Below are 18,993 nucleotides of genomic sequence, written 5' to 3' on the forward strand. Positions count from 1 at the left end.
CCCTCCCCTCCCCTTGAGGATCAGCCGGTCCAGCCAAGCTGGACCAAACCCTAGGCCGGTCCTCCCTAAAGCCCCCTGTCATTAGTTGCCTATACAAAGTATATTGGACCCTTAAGGGGGCTGGCCAGTCCATGGGGTGTGGGATTGCTTGAATCAGTCCCTGGTCCTTCTCTGGAGCAGTTCTGTCCCGATTTCACCTGGGGGCAGACCATCGGACGACCGAATTAGTGGAGGTTACAGGAATCCATTTTCCAGGAGTTTAGCTTTCTTCCTCTAGTGATCCTTTTGACTCTTGGTATTTTTGAATTCTAGCAGTTCAAGGTTTCCCGCTATTGCCGTCTCTACTTCTCCTATCCTATTTTCTGATACAGCTACTACCTCCTACTTGTTATCCTGTCCTGCTGTTTAACTGGTCTATCCTCCAAAACTGGCTACCGTTCTTCATACTGCATAATTGTTATAATCATGCCATGTTTTTTCAACCCTATTTTGATGCTGTTAGTACTTTTATTGATGATTTATGTGGCCAAAATTCATAAGAGGATGTATTGAAACTTGTTATACTCGAATAGATATTGATGGATCATAAGAAGTTTTTTATTTTGGGTCATTTGAGGAGTGAACAATGATTGGATATTGCATAAATTCAGTTTTCCTCGTTGCTCACGTGTTTGCTTGTCGGATAACTGTTCTTCAAATGCTTCACATTTGTGGATAAGTACTTTGAGGGGCGAGTTTTCCAATAACGAGACAAGATTGGTTCTACCTTCAGTTGATCTCTATCTTTGTTCCTGTTAAATTTGCTTAATTGCTAATTTGTATGCGAGTAGAATTGTGTGGTATGTACTAGACTTTGTTTTTGAATTGAGAAATTTGTTGCTGAATTTTTATGCATAATCAGTGTTCTATTGTACAATTTCAAAATTTTTATTCCAATTAAATCATTATTTGGAATATAAGAATTGTGCTTTTTTAGTTTTTACTTTTAAAAGCAACCGATTTTTGCTGAAGTTAATACGTTCGCCACTTGTGATTATATATATATTACTGCTTGAGAAATTCGTCTTAAATTTGCTTTTGTCTTGTACGTCTAAAATTGTAATTGATGCAATACTTCCTTTAGAACTGTGGTAATTGCATTTCTCTTACGTACGTTTTCTTCTTCAATTTTTAACGGGCTTCTTATGTGAATATCTAGTGCTGGTTTCGAACTTACATTTTGTTTGCCAGGCAAATTTCTCAACTTCTATTATAATCTATGTTTAAACTACAATATAGTCATTATTTGTATTACTCTTTCCATTATACAAAGTTCATAAAAAATGGCCCTTCAAGGACTCAGTGGAGGTTAATTTTTTTAAAATTCAAAAAACTAAAATGGAATTAATTTTGTATGGCAATTTCTTCCTGAGAGATTATTATGAATCAGTTTGTATGTTCAATATATTAAATTTGAGAATGATCAACTCCGAGACTTAATTGGCCATAAAATAAGAACACGACTATTTTAGGATTTAATCTTATAATTTACTAAAAGGTTCAGAATATTAAAACCTTTCGTGAGTTTCTAGATTGCTGGAAGAATTTTCGTATTTTCATTCTATTAGATGATTTAACTTTGTTAATTGTTTCAGGTGCAAGTGAAATGCTCATTAGTTTACATGGACTTTGAAGGTCGGTCTGACGGGCGTTCCATTAAATCTATCCTTGCACATGTAGCTCCACTGAAGCTTGTAAGTAAACAGTATTATGGAACTTTGTATTTTTTTTTTAAAGTTTCGTTTGGAGAGAATGAAACTTTGAGCAGAATTGTTGAAGATCGGTAATATCTTGTGTGGAAATTGAATTTACGTTTCTCTTATATTCAAAAGTTACTCCTGGTTTTCTATTCATAGCTGAATACATGACAAAAATCCTGAAGCACATGAAATTTGCAGCAGTCATATTTACAAGATTTCTAATATGTAGGATTAGTTTAATTTTCTATGTACATCACTAGTAAAACTTCATAATCCAGTCAATATTGCCGCCATAGTTCTTTCCATTCAGGACCAATCCTTTCAAATTCAGCCAAGTGTCCTGCTGTCCCTTTGACGTTGCGTTCAAATTTTGTCATTAGCTGTCCATCTTTCCAGCCTAATATTTGTCTGTTTCCAGTTTTGATCCGTCTCCGACGGTCCAATTTTCCAAAGAAAAACTCATATATCTAGTTATTCAGGTCCTGGTTGTGAATTTTCCTCTGGTTAGTCCCTTAGTTTTCTGGTACCTGTTTGTAAGGACTGTAATCAGGATGCATATCTTGCATTGTTCTCTTTTTGACATTGTAAACAGAAGGAACGATTCTATACCTAACCCTTAAATATTGACTATTCATAAAGCTAACTTCCTTCTACCAATTTTAATTTCACTTTTTATCATGCCAGTATCTTTATCGACTCTTTTTATGCTAGTGTATCATTTTTCCCTTTTATTTTGATTAATTCAATTTTCAAACTGCGAGGTTTACACATTAGACCACCTCAAGGCTTGTGCCGCGCAAACGGAAAAAACCTCAATACCCGACAGTGAAATTTTAAATATTGATGGTGAGAAAAATTGAAACAGCTACACTAGCGTGAGGGAAAAAAAAAATAAAATCACTATCTATTCCAAGATGAAAAAGGAGATACAGTATAAATACCTTCCCATGTATTATCGATAGGGCATGTTCATACATTTTCATAATCTCCTGTGGATAGATTCTTCAGTGGAGTACAAAAATGATGTTGATTAACTTATGCTGAAATGTGAATTGGTGGAACCAGAGGAACACAAAATGATGAAGTATCATGGAGGATTGAAGCCATCCATTGATAAAGTACTGCAGTTATAACCGTATTGGTCCCTACTTGATGTATAAACTCTAGGTTTGAAAGTGGAGAAGCAACAATGTCTTCAGGTGACCACCATACCTTACAGACAGAGTTAACCCTAGGATCAGACAACAAGTATACAATTAATGGGGCACCCAAGTCGACCCCACCCGAGGAGAAGCCTATCAGCTGTGGAGAAAAGGTTGAGACTAACAACACTCAAATCTGTCACAACTAGGAAGTGCTTCAAACGCCATGATTTTGAACACATTTTTTTCGATTGCCCAAACAAGAGGTTGATCTTTTTTACTGAGCAGGGATCAATTGAAGAAATAGACAATGACAGATGAGAGAATAAAAATGTTAGAGTATTTGATTCCAGCCGATGAGGGAGACATGCTAGTGATTCGATGGATCCTTCAGGTTTAAGCCCACAAGAGAGCAACGGTGGTGGCATCATATTTTTTTTACCTGTTGCATCATGAAGGGAAAAGTATGCAATTTTACTAAATAGACAGATACTGTTATGAAATGTGGTATCTATACAAATGATGAAAAATTGAGCCCACTACTTAGAAGCATTCTCAATTTTTTTTTTGACTTGGTTGAAGAAGGATTGTAAGATTTGTATTGACAAGGGATGTTTGATAGTTTTTTTAATTTGAGACAAACTGTAGGATCAAGTTTAGCGCAATGCCGTGCTAATAGATGCCTGTCATATTTTGTTGGGTTGACCGTGATAGTATGAAAGGGGTATAATTCGTAATGGTTACAAAAGTACCTATAAATTTGATAAAGATTGGGAGCCTACTGTACTTCAACCATTAAAGGAGACAACTATAAGAGTTATCATACCTCGTGCTACATTTCTGCAGGCTATAAGAGAGAAGCCAGTGAAATTGGCCTTGCTGCTGCTAGAAGACAGTGATATGGAGTCGATACCTAAGGCAATACGACCCTTACTGCAAGTTTTTATATATGTTTTTATCGACAATATGCCACTTGGATTGCCGCCTCTACAAGAAATTCAATATCCTAGAGATCTTATCCTAATATTATTACTCCCGAACAAACCATTTTACATTATGCGACCAACAAAGTATGAGGAGCTACAAAAGTAAATTGAGGATTTCATGGCTCAGGGACTAGTTTGCGAGAGCATCAGTTCATGTGTTGTGCTAGCTTTGATTATGGCCAAACGGATTAATTATGGGGCATGTGTATAGATAGCGAGGCTGAAAACATGATCACAATCAAGTACAAAGTCCCTAAGATTGACGAATTATTGATCAATTACATGGAGCTAGAATCTTCCCCAAGATTGATCTTCATGACATGAGATGGATTGTATGATTAGACTGTTTTTACTTTTGATTTGTCCAATGCACTGATTTTGTTCATGCTGCTGATGAACCAAGATTTTTCTAATCTTAATAGAAAAATTTGTGGCTGTGTACTTTTGACAATATTTTAGTGTGCAACTATTCAAAGGAGGATCATCCACAACATTTGCCACAAATTTTTGTGTTTTTTAGACATAATAGTTAAATAGTCACTTGGAGAAGTCTCATTTTCTTAAATCGCATATCTGCTTTCTAGGATATATTTTTTGTGTTATAAACATTGAGCTGGACCTAACAAAGATTGAGGTGATTGCGGCATGACCCATACATCAGTAATTCTCTCAAGCATGCTAGTTTCATGGTGTGACTTTTTTTTTACTATAGATTTTTCAAAAAATTCAGCACAATTACGATGCATTTGATGGAGCCTCTCAAGTTGCATAGATTTTCTTGGGCATATGATGCCCAAACTAGTTTTGATTCTTTGAAGAAACAAGTGACTCAATCTTATGTTTTAGCACTTTCATATTTCAATAATGTGTTCGGGCTGGAGTGTGATGCCTTTGATGTGGGAATTGAAGCTGTGCTAAGTCCGGGAGGATATCCTATTACTTTCTTCAGTTAAAAGTTAAATGATTCTAAGAGAAAATGTTCAATCTATGACAATAAGTTTTATGCTTTTGTGAGAGCTCTCAATCACTGGAATCATTATTTACTTGCGAAAGAATTTGATCTGTACACTGACCATGAGAACATAAGATTTTTGAGTAGCTTTTGTAAGTTAAAGAATATATGTCTCTTGAGTGGAATTTTTTTATTTATTCTATTTTGTGCTCAAATATAAGTTATTGAGTCAAAACGAATTAGCAGATAGACTAAGCCTTCATCACCTATTAACGCTAATATGAAGTATAAGATAGTTGATTTTGAGGTGTTGAAGAATTTGTATCGAGCTGATGGAAAATTTTAGGATATTCGGACCCGATGCTAGAGTGTATCTTATGAGCAATATCATAAATCTGATGGATATCTATTCTTCCATAACATATCGTGCATGTAGTGGATTAATGATGTGGCATTGTGGCAAAGATAAGATCTTCTTCGTAGTAAAGCAAAACTTTTATTGGCCCAAATTGGTATGAGATGTGGAGAGACATGTATGACAATGAATGATATATCATTTGGCTAAGACGCAAAAATAGAGTACATGACTATACACTCTTCCCATTTCATAAGTATCCTGGTTGGACGTTGTTGACCTCATTTTTGGGTGAGATTTTTACTTTTCTCCTTAGAGCCTAGTGTCTGGCCTTAGGTTTTCTTTGTTTCACCCTCTTAGAGGATTAGTACCAAACCCACACAATTTAGAAAATTCGAGCCACCTCGTCACTCCTCCGAGTCTCGCATGACAGTCTTGAATCCTTGAAATCTTGCTGAGTTGGTTAAAACCGACATATGAAACTTGAGTTGAGTTCCTACATAAATAGGAGCAGCCTCTAGGGAACTTCTTGCGACCCGAACACTCACTAACCCCGCATTTTGCACACTTATCACACCACACACGACTTTAACTTGAATTGACTTGCCCGTCGGCGAACTCTTCCGGATTACCATGGATGACGAAACAGACCACACGGATGCGTCCGAGATGTCAACTTTAGCTTGGAATGACACCCATATTGTCATGGTTTCGCGCACGAGCAATTAGCACGAATATCGATGCACGTTTTTTTTAATTAGCGGTGCACGGGCTCGGGCTCAACCCAGGTTTAACTTGGATTCGATTTGGGCTGAACTCGGGTTAATCACCAGCTCACATAATTTCGAATTTCAATTTTCAAAATTCAAACGAAACTCGTCTTAATTGAAAATAATTTGGTGCTTTTTTTTTAATTTAAGTCGGCTACATCAAAGGAAACCATTTAATTCCCCGCCAAAACTTTCAGGTAACGACTCCCTCTACTATACTAATTGGCCTCATGTCCTCTGCCTCTGCAACAGAAGGCTTGATTCAATCATTCCCTCGCTCGCAGCCCCGCTCTCGAGAGATCCCAATCGATTCCTTCCTCCTCTGCACCGAACCCCACCTGCTTGCCTTCCTCTTCCGGAGGCAGAAGAAGCCTCATTCGATACCAACCTCCCTCTCCTCCTCTGTTCGGCCCCCGCTCCTCTTCTGCGAACAAAAACGCTTGCCCCCTCTTCGCCTCACGCACCGAAACCCTCGCATCCGCTTCCTTTCTTCCTCTGCTCAATCAAGCTCGTCTCTTCCTAGCCAGAGACATTCAACGCTCTCTCCTCCAGTTCGAAGACCTCCCCTTCTCCCTTCTCCTCTCGCGTCCGCTCCTCCTTCGCTCGATCCCGCTTTCCCTCTGCGCTTGACAGCTCCTCTCTCCCGCTTGCCTTCCTCCTCGCGCACGACCGAGCCCGCTCGCTACTTCCTCTCCCGACAGATTCAACTCCTCCGCTCGATTACGCTCTCCCTCTGCGATTCGCGCTCCTCTCTTCTGCTTGCCTTCCTCCTCTGCGAACTGAAGTCCGCTTCTCCTTTGAAGTCCTTGCCAGCTCCCCTCTCGCGCACGACACAACAACGGTTCGCCTGCTTCCCGCTTGACACCCTCGCCTTTGCTCACTTGTGTTTACGTTGTCGGTAAGGTTTCAAGATGCTGATCTTGATCCATTGCTTGTTTTAATCTTTGGGATATATGATATATAATATCATATATTAGCATGATCTGAAATCCCTTTCACGAGATGGTATGGAAAAATTTGGAATTGGTCATATACGTGGAGGCAGGCGAAGGATTTCTCCGGACTGGGTTTTAACTGCGAAATTTGTCACTACGATAGACTTTTCTCTTTTGAGACATGCATGATGTTTTATTGCTTTCGTTTTTTTTACTTGGAGATGTTCTTTCTTTTTCCGTTTTGATTTTGAAGTAACCTCCATGAAGTTTGATAAAATTAAATCATGGAAAGCCATTATCTTTTCAATATTTTGTGAATGTTGCATTTCTCACTTAGTATACAGTAACTACCGTGAGATAGGTGCTAGACCAGGATGGTTAATGGAGAGGTTTGTATTGGGCTTGCCATTGTAAGCTGCCTCCAGATGGCAGTTCGAGTTTTGGTGAGGAATGTTTAAACTGTATGCTTAATATTGAGTGTGTAAAGGGAACTTGCCCATGTGGGAATCTATATTCGAATCGGCAGTCCCAAAAGCACAATATGCCAAATTTAGATGGATTAACTATGGAAAGCAAGACTATGGATTACATTTGGAAGAGAGTGCTTCTAAAGGACAATTTCTCATTGAATATGTTGGGGAGGTGCTTGATTTAGCTGCTTATGGAAAACGGCTTAGATATTATGCTTGCAGAGGTCATATGCATTTTTATTTTATGACGTTGAATGGTAGTGAGGTGATAGATGCATGCTCTAAGGGGAACTTGGGCCGTTATATCAATCACAGCTGCGATCCTAATTTCAGAGGACTGAAAAATGAATTGTACCCAGTTGGAGGGGTTTTGTCACTATTTTGAAAGACCTAAGGGTACCTTTTGAAGAGTTACATAATTGCGGTTTGAGAACTTTTAAAACAATTGTTTGGAATTTCGAAATTGCTGCGAGAACTGTGGGAGAGCCGTAGGGTTGGAACTTCAAAATTACCGCGAGAACTGTAGGAAAGCCGTAGGAGCCCTGTATGGAGTTCCTAGCTGCTGCTCGGAGTCATAGGAAGTCGTAGAGTTGCTGTCCGGAGTTCCTAACAGCTGTTCAGAGTCGTAGGGAGTCGTAGGAAGCCGTAGAGTTGCTGTTCAGAGTTCCTAGTCGCTGTCCGGAGTCGTAGGAGGCTGTAGGATCACTACCTGAAGCTCCTAGCCACTTCCCGGAGTCGTAGGAAGCCGTAGAGTTGCTATCCAGAGTTCCTAGCCGCTGTTCGGAGTCGTAGGAAGTCGTAGAGTTGCTGTATGGAGTTCCTAGCCACTGTCTGGAGTCGTAGGAAGCTGTAGGATCACTACCCGAAACTCCTAGCCGTTGCCCAGAGTCGTATGAAGCCGTAGTTCGGAGTTCCTAGCCGCTGCCCGGAGTCGTAGGAAGCCATACAAATGCTATGCGATGTTGCATATTGCTGTTCAGATTCGTAGGAAGCCGTAGGAGGTCGTAGGATCACCGTACACGATTACTAGTTGCTGCCCGGAGTCTTAGGAGGTCGCAGGTCGTAGGATCACCGTACACGATTACTAGTTGCTGCCCGGAGCCGTAGGAGATCGTAGGATCACCGTACACGCTTGCTAGTTGCTGTCTGGAGTTGTAGGAAGTCTTAGAATCACCTGTTTGATGTTTCTAGTTGCTGTTTGCTTACTGTTTTCTTCTTTTTTTCTGCAATTTACTTACATTCTGTACAAAATATATTCTGTTTTGCAAACTAAATACGTAATAAGGATAGTAGTAGCAAGTATGTCAGGTACGCAGGTACATTTTTTTGTTAATTTTTGTTAGTGCAATTTACTCTTGTTCTAACACATCATGCAGACACTGATTGCGATTTTATTTTTAAAACAAAATAATTTTCAAAAATAAAACAACATTTTCAAAAAAAAAACACGTTCTTTTGAATTTACGGAGGTCCATTGTAGGAGTTAACCCACGGTTGCTAACGAGATATCACCGGTTTAAATGTGTTTCACAACTTATTTAGCTAAGTAAATTCAAAAGAAAATAGTGGTACCAGAATGAGGGAACCATGTGATCCTAATCGATGTCGCTCTAATCAACTTTAACCCCCGCATAATGCTTGAATGATAACAAAACTAAGACTTTGGAACACACATGGTAAAACCTTTTGAACTTTAGACTTTAGGACTGCTACTTCGATAAGGAGTTTGGAGCAACTTCATGGGCAGCGCGATAATGAGCTTGGAGCGTACTACAAGTGGAGGTGGTCGTCATTCTACAACAACAAAACAAGTTTACACCACCTAAATTCTCTCCTTAGTTTAAATAACAACCCATAGGTCTTCGAGGTAGCTCACCCAGCGCGACGTAATTCCTCATACATTCTTTAGGCTCCTGCACAACTATGTTGTGCAACGTAAGTCCTAACTCGCCTTATGTTCCAAGTTTGTCGTGTGACACAACATAAACCCTCATATCTTTGCGGGCTATTTACATAATCGAATATTATGCAAAATGTAAGTCCGAAATAATAAAATTGGCAAGATTCAACACCTGAATAACTTCGTCTCCAAAACTCAACCACACATTATGATAGCTTGGGAAGTCACTGAGGTTTTTTCTCATGATCTGTGATATCATCTACCTTTTCCTTCCTTTGGACTCCTGAAAAAAATTGTTCATTTTTGAGCCACTCCCACTTGCTTTTCCACGTCCTACCGTGAAAACCTAAACCTTGAAATCTTCAAAACTAGTACTTCTAATCATTATCTAGAATTTTCTCAAGTGACCCCAGTCATTTGGGATGTAATTAACTATAGGGGCTTGCCGCTATAGGGAACTTGGAACACAGGTAAAATAAATTCTATTTAATCTTTATATTAGATAGGAGAACTTGTTAGTCACACCTAAAAGGTTCGTAGGCCAAACGAGTTTCAATCTCTTAGTTTGCAGGATTGGGTCCATCGCCGAAGTATACACTTATCTTTCGGGAAAGTGTAGTATTCGCGGTATCAGACACGATTAGGTAAACCATTAGACTAATGAGATCCATTTGGTCTCATTTTTCGAAAATTAAAACATACTACTTTCAAAACCCAAAATACATACCTATTATATTAAATTAAATTTCAAAATTATTTTCAATTTTCAAAAACTCAAAAAGTTGACCGACAAACGTGAGCACAAATTTTGTAGTGGGCTTACTTTGAACACGACAGATTATGAATCCTAATATGATTATGATAGACAATTTTTCTAAAATTACTCATTTTGTTCTTTGCACAAGATGATGGACGCGTCATATATTGTAGACTTGTGCTTCAAGGAGGTAATTCATCTTTATGGTATATTCAGGAGCATTTTTTCAAATAGGGATGTGAAAGTCCTATAACCATTTTTGGAGAATTTTATGAGGTAAGTTAGGTATAAAGTCTTAGTTCAGTTTAACAGCTCAACCTTAAACATTTGGGTAGAAAGAGGTTGTAAAGTGCAGTTTAGGAAATTTTCTTAGATACTTTGTGCGAAAGAACATCAACCAATGAAAATTGACTTTTCCTTAGGTGGACTTTGTCTACATTCTTTATACTAGTCAGTCCATGGGTCAAAACTTTTTTGAGATTGTGTATAGGCGGATCCCAACACCTTTGGAGTTAGTATCAATATTGCCAACTACTGAGCTAAGAGCTAATGCTGAGGTTAGAGTTGAGGATATTCAGACCCTACATGAGCAGGTTATGAATGAAATTGCTAAACAGAACATCAAGCATAAAAAATAAGCTAATAAGTCTAGGAATTTTATTATTTTCAAGGAAGGCGACATGGTATTGATTAGGTTGAAGGAGTGGTTTCTTGCATATTCATTTGGAAAGCTTAACCCTAGTGCAGATGGCCCATTTAAGATTATTAAGAAGCTTGACCTACTGGTAGATTACAAAATTTATGATTTTTTTATTGTCGTCAACTTATTGTCGTACTATGATGACCTGAATGTTTTTCAGAGACAAGGGCGAAGCCTCTCATGCCCTTGGAGAGTGACATGAGTGCGGAAATTCCATTACATTTGGAAATCCCGCTATCGCGGGATTATAAACCGCACAGATTCCATACTGTTATCAAATTTAGTGGGAATTTTTACCTTTTCTGGCTTAATCTCTACTTCTTTTTTTCTAATTTGGGTTTTTTTCCTTTCAGTACACTTTATATATTATATTTTGCTATTTTGAGACTTTAACTTTTGTTTTATCTTTTTTGGCTAGTGTGTCTCTCATTTCTGTCCCAAGGAGTGCTTTATTCTCTTTTGCAAGTAGCTGGTTCAAGAACAAGTGGTGTAACATCCTCCCTGTTCGTATGTTACCGTTTCATTGTTTACCCTGCTGTTTTCAACCCTGACAGTTTCTCTCGTTCTTTTGTTATTCCACTACTACATCCCCACTAAATTCTTTTTCTAAACACCTAGGAACCCTAGAATATTGTCACTCTAGTGAGCTATGTATTATGAAACATCAAAACCGAAATAAGTATTAGAATGTACGAAGTATCATTGATGTGTTTCATCATTCTTGGAAATTTGAAAGCCTTCTTTTCAATAAAAAAGAAAATCATAATACAATGGACATATTTGGGATGCTGTAAGCTGAATTCTGGTTTTAGCCTTATAGAAGTATGGCTATGATTTACCATTTTTTAATGTCATCGTATATCAATTTTCAATAACTCGGGGACATGCATAGTAACACGCCATTCAGTTACTTTCCTCAATGACTTATGCTTGTAATTTGACGGTCTTTATTTGCTCTTTTTAAGGTTCTTGTTCATGGCTCGGCCGAAGCTACAGAACACCTGAAAGAGCATTGCTCAAAGCATGTTTGTCCCCATGTATATGCTCCACAAATTGAAGAAACCATTGACGTTACTTCTTCTTTGTGTGCTTACAAGGTATTGGTTGGTATTGCAGTTATAATTTTTTAAATGATGTTCATGGCTAGATATTTATGGCACAATAAAAATATGATTCCTTTCTCTTTTAATCACCAATTAAGTTTGCATTGATTATTTACTTTTTAAAACTGCAGGTTCAACTCTCCGAGAGGCTAATGAGTAATGTTCTCTTCAAAAAGGTACAAGAACTCGATATTGTAATGAATTTGGCACGTTATTGTTAAAGTTACTAATGTTGTTGGCACTTCTAGTTGCCGGCTTCGCAATCTTTGGGATGCTAAAAATGTTTGTCTATCATTGTGGACATTACGGCAATTAGTGGGCCAATACGATGGACTAAAATCTCTTAAAAATTTCAGGAAACTAAATTTGTGCAAACTATAACATATCTTTCTTGTTTTCAATATAATTAGTTGTTTTCGTTTGTAGAAGTTAACAATAGTAATTTAGAACTCTGTTGTGTAAATTGATGGGCTTGACCCTGATGAAGCACCCACAAAATTTCGTCAGTTTTTCTCTATTTATGATATCTGAGCTCTGAAATATCCTAGTTTTTTTTTTGGGTGATTTTCCTTTCCAGTTAAGTCTTTTATAGCTGCCCAAACAATTCTTCAACTACCGGCTGTTGGCCTCTCACCTGCTATTTTTTGCCACCCGCATTTCGCCTCACACATTTGTTGTATGCCTCTAATCTTGTCTATCATCTCCAAGCATTACCACAAATATGCCCTAGTATTCCAACATAAGGAACATGCCTATCCATTGAGAGGAAATCCTTTTTTTTCTGTAAAGAAAATGTCTTCTATATCAGGAGCTGTGGACTCATCAAATAGACTTAATGAAATCTCAGTGAGTACCAAAATCATTCAATGTTCATTCAAATTAAATGGAAGAAATTAATTTCTTTAGTCCTAGATTATGAAAAATTTCCTCAAATAAAAGGGAAAGTCAAGCCACTTTATTGGATTGATGCTGAGAGAAGCTAATCTCACTTTTCCACTTTAATGTAGAAGATTCATCAATTATATGTTGGCTACCGAATTTAATGCTAGAAGCTAGTGGGACTTGCATGTTCCTAAACATAACCAAGGCTAACTCTCCGATGTCCATTCATTGAAACTAGTTACTGAAACCATCAACGCCCATTGCAAAATTTTATTCCTATGACTTCACAGCATCCATCCTCGTATCGCCGTGATGTCCTCCCTTTCCCATGCCCCTATCGGCACTAGTCACACCACCTACATCGACGGCCTTATTTGCTGTCTTCACTATCTCATTGACTCTTGATTAACATGCCTAGCTATTTTACCCTTTAAGAAAAATGTATTTTGACAAAAATACATATTTAAATAAATATGTCAATACAAAAGTTATGTCTCACTTTACGGCCAATCAAATAAAAAAAAGGTGATCTTTTGAAATTGTTTTGCAACAAATCAAAACCTTAAGTTTTTCAATAATTTATTCAGCATTTCAAATACTCATGTATTTGATATACTTGCAACCAAACATCCGCTATGATTTTTAAAAAAACTAAAATGAAAAAGAAAAAAAACATTGCCAATGTAAAACAAACATAATTAAACACAACCTAGAAGTTCAGTATTAGTTTTGGCTATTTATTTATTATTAAAATTTTAAAAATAGAGCTATATTCAAAATATAATTTTAGGAATTTTTTTAACCTATAAATGTTTAAAAATAATATATATTTTATGAAATAATCAGTCTTTTATTTAATTGAATAAAAATAGATTTACCAACATATCTTGCTATCTCTTTAAGCAGTTTTCTAAAGCCAAAAAAATAAAAAAACAATGCCGAACAGGCTGCGGGAAACTTTCGTCTAATCATTCAAACAGATGATCTTGAAATTGCATTTGTAGATATGAGATATGATGATGCTAGGTATTATTCTCCCCTTTTCTCCATCTTTTCTCTCTCTACTGCACCTTATACTGGGAGTGGAATTACTAATGTTCTTTGCATTTGGGTGTGTATTAATAATATACTCTAAAATGAGTCATTTCTGGTTTTGTGCTCTGTAAACAGCTAACTGTAGTTGATTCCATTCAATTTAATGGAAGTAAATTTTTTTTGGAGCTAATTACAGCTTGGTGAATATGAGATATCCTGGATTGACGCGGAAGCAGGGAAGACCAATGACATGCTTACCTTATTTCCCGTATCATCAACCCCTCCTACCCACAAATCTGTTCTTGTGGGAGATCTCAAATTGGCAGATTTCAAGCAGTTCCTTGCCAGTAAAGGCATCCAGGTATTCTTGTTTGTTTGTCATTATAATTTGATTTATTTGAGATGTATCCTTTTCTCATCACTGCTAACAAATAGATTATATTCAGTTTTTGGTTGTCTGGATAGTTTAGGTCACTAATGCTTATTTTAAAATATGAAATCACTTGGTCTGCTTGAAGGGAAAAATCCTCTTGGCATCATATTCACAAAAATGGAGGAATGAGTACACTGATTTATGGTGCATCAAAATAAACGTGCACCACTCATCAAATAGAGAGTGCTTTCTTAACTTATATTTGACCATGCTAACACCCAACTTAATTTGGAGTGTATATATCAACTAGATTCTATCTAATTGCAAATGTTTGAAAAATGGAGAGGTCTTGGAGTTTCAATAAAGATACCGACCAAATGTTTATCATTGGCAACATGAGTGATGATATTTTTTGATAGAACAATATTTTTGATAAATGTTGATATATCTAGCCTTTTAGTGGAAGACTTGATTGCTAGCAATGTAGATTACAAATTGATTATGGCGATATACAATCACTGGATGGGTAAAAAGTGAATTAAAGTACTCATAAAAAAATTGTACCCACATCATTTCACAGACTAAATGAGCCATGGCTTTGCATTTAGCTTGAGCTTTAAATGTGGCCATACTTATTTACTTCATGCTCCAAATCAGTAGGTTTCCACAATCCAAGGTACAATATCATAAGTTGAATTTGTTATCTGCAATTAATCCAACATGGTTAACATTTGCATAAAGTTCAACATTTAGGTTGTTTATTATTCGATCTACTAGTCATTTTTCTAGAGTTTCTTTTCATCTTACAGAGCCTCTAGGCTATCTTTCAATATTTCCTCTTAAGACTTTGCACGTGTTGACTAACCACGCACATCAAAGGATATATGAATTCTTGTTGCAGTCAGATAAGTTTACCTATCACATACTGTGTGAAACCCCTTAAGTAGGTTGAAGCTGAACTCTTAAACATTGAGTCGCCTTTTGGTGTAACGGTAGAATTTTATCAGAAACTTTGAAGTTAAGCGTACTCGCATGGGAGCCCTCTTGGTGATACTGGATTTAAACCAAACCACAACGATAAAAACAAATATTATTATTAAAAGCAAATAAGCAGTTACAATTAACACATTTGATAGGGAATGTACAACACGACACCTGTAAATCTGAAATAACAACAAGCACGACAGAAACACTCAAATTACGGTGGAACTTGGGGTGATTAGGTGATCGGCGATGGTTTGACCCTCTTGAGAGGTAGCAATGGGTGGGGGAAGGGCTAGAAGGCATGGCGGCAGCAAATGTTTGTGGAAAATCTTGTGGGTAAGGTGTGAAGCTGCAGGAATGGCAAGTGTGGTTGCTGTTCTAGGGTGAGTAGGAAGAAAGAGGGTGCTGGACAATGAGGAAGTGGCTGGGAGAGGCTGTTACAACTGCGACAACAAGAGAGGAGGATGGCGGCAGCAAAGCAAAGGAGTTGTGGCAATGTTAGTGAGCTAGAATGAGAGAAATAGGGGCTGGAACTGCAGGTGAATAGCAAACAAGCATTGTTCCGGGTGGTGGTAGCGAGGGGAATGTCAGTGATAATGGTGGGGAATGCAAGGAACTGCGGGACAACAAGAGGACGGCTGTTTTGGATGGCGGCGGTGAGGACATGTGACTGGAATTGGAAAAAAATGCAGCGAAAACGTTGGCTGTTCAGGGGTGTTTGCATCATGAGAGGGTGACATAGATCGACGAGGGGAGGATGGGGAAGGGGATATGAATGATAACCACCACCTCGAGAGAGACACGGCTGAAGCACCACCCAAACCCTCAGATACAGCCGGAGCACCACCCAAATCATCAGATGCGGCACTCAAAGGGAGAAAACAGATGTCGACATGATACCGGAGTTAACCCAAACCATGACACAATCGACACACAATTTTACTATTGATTTTCAAAAGGGATGTAAGGACGACATTACAGTAACAACATATAGATAATAATAATGTGAATTGTAGAAAAATAAAAAACAAACGTAAATAAATAACAGACAGAAACAACCCTCTCGAGTAACTGCGGTTGATTCGGTAGATGGAGGAAACTCCTGGAGTGATGTTGGGGTCCGACAAGTTTGCTGAAAGGGCCAAATGATGCTCGGGGAAGGTGGGGCGCTGGATTGGAAGGTTGGCAGCAGCGTAGGTCAGTGGACAGGGCCCTGAAAGTGGTAAAAGGGGCGCTCAAATGCGCTGATGCATGGAAGTAGGGGCTAAACTAGGTATGTAGAGAAATATGTAATAATTAAGGAGAGTGGAAAGGATAATCAAGAACTTGAAATTCAGTCCAGATAGGAAGGAGAGTATTTGGTAAGGGAGGATTTAAGGCATGAGATGAGCATGTAAATATGATATTTTATAAGGGAGGATTTAAGGCACATTTTCATGCATAGGTTTAAAGCACCAAGTGCTATTTATGTGAATATGATATTTTATGTGTGAGATATGTAAATACGGAAGAATTGTGTGCTGTGTATGTTAATTTCCCATTTCTTAAATGCTATAAGCTAGTCTGAGATATGATGTTGTAACTCCAATGGCACCTTTATTCAGGTTGAATTTTCAGGAGGCGCTTTACGTTGCGGCGAGTATGTAACACTACGGAAGATCAGTGATTCCACTCAGAAGGTATTCTTCTGATGTGCTTTCTAAAAGATTTCTCCTTTTTTTTTTTAATTTGCAGAGTATCAAAAGTAATCAGTTTTGTGATTTTACACCTTGGCATTTGCAGGGCGGCACTGGTGCCCAGCATGTGCTCATCGAAGGCCCTTTAACCGAAGAATACTACCAGATAAGAGATCTTCTTTATTCTCAGTTTTACTTGCTCTAGATCGCCAGCATTTGAAAAGTAAGCCTTTTTGCCCTAAAATTTCATGTTTTTTAATGAAAACCTTGAGTTAGTAGAGGTCTGCAGATCACCTTCTACTGTATATCAAATCAGCAACAAATATTTAAGCTAATATATTACATTTTAATGCCAATTTTGTTACAGAACTTGATAGCCCCCCATAAGGATTTGAGATCTGAATCTTATATTGTTGTGAAACATGCCTCTTTGTAGCTTTGTGAGTTAACTACATATGTGAATCCAATAGAGCAATTGCAGAAACTGTTTTAAACATTTGATTAATTTGAGCTGTTTAGGTGAAGTTTTTTAAGGTTTTTTGGCCCTAAAAACTGTTTTAGTTGCTGATTAGAGTGAATTTGGCTTTTGGTAAACCTTTATTATCATGACTTAGCTTCTAGAGATAATGATTACTACTAAACACTACATTACAAAGGGCAATTAAGAGAGAGTCGTACTGGACTCATGGTTTCCGCAATAGGTACGACTGCATTTAGGCTTGGACTTTGTCCTAATATATATATATATATTTTTCTGCAATATTGAGGAGTTACATATGATAGTATGTTAAAATTTATTATTTCTACTTGGTAGTTTTTATGATTTTGAGCTTAAAAATTGACTTATGACAGCTCATAAATATATGAAAGGGGTGTTTATTTATTCATTTACTGTGTAAAATTTCGTTATTTAAATAAAAAAAAATGAAAATAGAGTGAAAATTCCATATAGATGACAATGCAATAGCCATTCACGAGATATAATGCATAGAAGCTTAGAATAAAATAATAATTCAATTAATAGAAGAACATGATGCTGTTGAGATATATAATGAAATATCAATCACAAAGAGGGAAAAAAAAAGAAATTGACATATGGAAGAATAGTACAGAAGTAATAGGAATTAAATTTACCAAAAGCCACTAATTTTTGAATGAGGAAATCGAACAAAGATGTTCAGCATTCCATTTCTAAGAGGGAAAAAAAAGATGGAATTGTACATCAAATTATTATTATTTTTTTAAAAATGAGGGACAAACAATAAAAGATAAAAAAATTGTTAAAAAAATTCTATTTAAATTTGTATTAGTATAAGTCTCAAAATAATTTGACTCATTTTTAAATGTGTATAATAGTGATTTTTGTTAAAAATCCTCATATATTACATTAATTTGAGAATATACTGATTAAAAAACTAATCTTCAATTTTCTACCGATAAAATTGTAGCTTGCAATCAGATAAGTTAGCACCTATCATGTTAGGGTAAACAGTGTTTTGGGAGCTTATGCGTTTTCAAAAAGCTAAAAATAATGTTTTTACATTGCGCCTATTTAGATGTGGAGAGCTTTTTAGTAGCAGTTTCGTTTTTTCAAAAAAATAAAAATTTGTAATAGTCACCACACCTAGCTTATCAGTAAATTATTTTTAATCAGCTTTGTCGGCACTATTTTTGGTGCGGGGTTTGCCCATAAGAAGCTGTCGGTCATCGGAATTGAAATCCCGTTGACCGTTTCGGAAGGACATTTTTTTTTTAAAAAAAAAATTTAATTTTGAAAAAGTTGAAGTCAAACTGACCCCATAATTTTCATAGTTTAGATGAAAGAGCGTTTTACCTCAAATCCTGTATCTATCCCGAAGGATGATCACAAGGATTGAGGGTGAGACTCGATCAAATAAACTAAAGAAAGTTATGACATTCGTTTGGTCTGCGAAACCAATATATTGGCCGACAAATTCCCCTATTTAATATAAAGAATTAAATAGGGTTTATATTATGCTGGGTTCGGGAAAAGCTTCATATAAGGGCAACCCTTACAGTTAATTACATCTTAGATAACTTAAGTTACATAAGAATACTCTCAATAAAAATCAAGAAAAATTATCTTCAAGGAGTTCAAATGGTAAGGACATCTCAAAGATATCGGACTAAGAAGTGTGAAGGGGGATTGGTTCAAATTTGAAACATTTTGTTTTGGAGTCCAAAGGAGGAAACACTAGAGGATGTCACAGATT

General features: G+C 37.1%; 1 protein-coding gene across 2 annotated transcripts in view; it reads left to right on the forward strand.

Annotated features, from left to right (window-relative positions):
• LOC110020734 (cleavage and polyadenylation specificity factor subunit 2) overlaps positions 1-17,283 on the forward strand; it is a 61,319-nt gene extending 44,036 nt beyond the window's left edge. The window contains exons 13-18 of one of the 2 annotated variants that reach the window (XM_020718929.1): positions 1,635-1,733; positions 11,672-11,803; positions 11,941-11,985; positions 13,923-14,087; positions 16,688-16,762; positions 16,866-17,283. In XM_020718929.1, coding sequence (XP_020574588.1) covers positions 1,635-1,733; positions 11,672-11,803; positions 11,941-11,985; positions 13,923-14,087; positions 16,688-16,762; positions 16,866-16,964 — 615 coding nt within the window. In that variant the 3' untranslated portion in view covers positions 16,965-17,283. The remainder of the gene's footprint in view (positions 1-1,634; positions 1,734-11,671; positions 11,804-11,940; positions 11,986-13,922; positions 14,088-16,687; positions 16,763-16,865) is intronic. The other variant, XM_020718930.1, reaches the window with a different exon arrangement.
• Positions 17,284-18,993: the final 1,710 nt, after the last annotated feature.

This window comes from Phalaenopsis equestris, unplaced genomic scaffold (assembly GCF_001263595.1).
Source record: "Phalaenopsis equestris unplaced genomic scaffold, ASM126359v1 Scaffold000107, whole genome shotgun sequence".
Classification (NCBI taxonomy): domain Eukaryota; kingdom Viridiplantae; phylum Streptophyta; class Magnoliopsida; order Asparagales; family Orchidaceae; genus Phalaenopsis; species Phalaenopsis equestris.